The sequence below is a fragment of the Limulus polyphemus genome, unplaced genomic scaffold, assembly GCF_000517525.1.
Source record: "Limulus polyphemus unplaced genomic scaffold, Limulus_polyphemus-2.1.2 Scaffold198, whole genome shotgun sequence".
In the NCBI taxonomy this organism is placed as follows: Eukaryota; Metazoa; Arthropoda; class Merostomata; order Xiphosura; family Limulidae; genus Limulus; species Limulus polyphemus.
Window position 1 is genome coordinate 284,663 of NW_013665808.1, and position 1,586 is coordinate 286,248.

The window sequence follows — 1,586 nt, forward strand, 5'->3', positions numbered from 1 at the left end:
CGTGCCGGCCCTACACTCATAGTAACATATTACATTCATGTTGTAACTGAATGACATTCAAAGTTAACAAATACCATGAATGTGTTAGACAGCAAAATGAACTAACATACACTATATTGCTTGTGACATTAAACAAGTTAAATCGGTGTTTACAAATTTTCTTTTTTTTATAGAAGCTACAAATTAAAAATAATTACTGAGAAACCCTACCAAGATTGATTTAACTTTCACATTTAATATGCCATTACAAAACTTTACCTGAAAACTGTAAGTATTTCCTGTTTTATTCACTGGAAATTCCTCTACAGCAGAGCATTCACTACTTTGGCTATTCTTTTCTGCATTATCTGTTTCATTACTAAGATCTGTTCTTGAGTTTTGAATCTTTTCTCTCACTTTACTCCTTTCAATAATTTTAGTATTGTTGGAACCTGTAAAATCAAACACTAGATTTTTTCCCAATTTTCATGTTTTATACGTGACAAAGATTGTAGTTTTACTCACTTACACAAATATTTCTTTAATACAAAGTCACAAATTTTTATAAAGCTTGTAATTTTCCTTAGTTTGATGCATTCCTAGAATTTCTTTTGTTAAATAAGTAGTTTGAATGTAATTTTTAATGAAGTATTTAAATCTCCAAGTTTGGTGTCTATGACGCAGATGCTAATTGTATTTAGGTCTCCAATTATATAATTTTGAAATTGTTGAAAGTGGTTTAATTTGGCAAATGTCAAATTTATATTAACTTTATTAAAAAAAAAAGCTAGTTTTAACTGAAATACACAACTTTCACCAAAGTTACTCCTTGCATTATATACACAATAACAGTAAGTACTAAGAGGTTATAAATAAAAATGCTCTTCAATTGTGGCCATTTCACATGACTACTCTGACTATTGGATGTTTTTCTTTAACAAGGAAACCTGATGTGACAAACCATGGCAATCTTGTCAATCTATTGCTACACCAACAACAAAAGGCACTAATAACAAAGACATATCTGACATAATGAAAAATAAGTCTATAAAGATATATAATTTTAAGGCATTGTGGGTACTTTTTGTTTTTAATTTATTCTTCCCATATGTCTCAGGTATAGGTATGAACATTTTGTTATTGGTATATCTTAAGTGTAAGGTTTTTAAAGAGAAATTTATTCCATAAAATTCTAACCTCCATCAGATTCTCTTTTGCGACGTGCAAGGAGATAACTGTCACTAGTCAGTTCTCCAATGTTTCGTCTTCTTCGATTAGAATGTTTGTTTACTGGGTCCCACTCTCTATTTCTTTCAATGACTAGAGATGAAAACATATGGCTACAATTCACCTTAATCCTGAAAGATTAAATAAAGGATAATTTATCAAGGTTTTTTTTAAAAAACTATCAAATATTCAAGTTTGCACTTTCAAAGTAAAAAGTGCTAAAAATTAGGAATGAACTGCCTGATACAAAAATTAAACTAAAGATATATTTGAGGCATTTCTTTATTATTTAAAAAAATGATTTATGCTAGAGCTTGAATGTACTAACATATAGATACATAATATATATATATATATACACACATACACAGCATTGTCAC

The 1,586-nt window shown here is 28.8% G+C and overlaps 1 protein-coding gene across 1 annotated transcript in view; it reads right to left on the reverse strand.

Annotated features, from left to right (window-relative positions):
* Positions 1 to 1,586, reverse strand: part of LOC106478306 (protein GPR107-like) — a 51,958-nt gene that overhangs the window by 35,534 nt on the left and 14,838 nt on the right. The window contains exons 5-6 of the mRNA XM_013938835.2: positions 1,177 to 1,337; positions 259 to 431 (exon numbers count right to left, since the gene is read on the reverse strand). Of these exons, the coding sequence (XP_013794289.1) occupies positions 259 to 431; positions 1,177 to 1,337 (334 nt within the window). The remainder of the gene's footprint in view (positions 1 to 258; positions 432 to 1,176; positions 1,338 to 1,586) is intronic.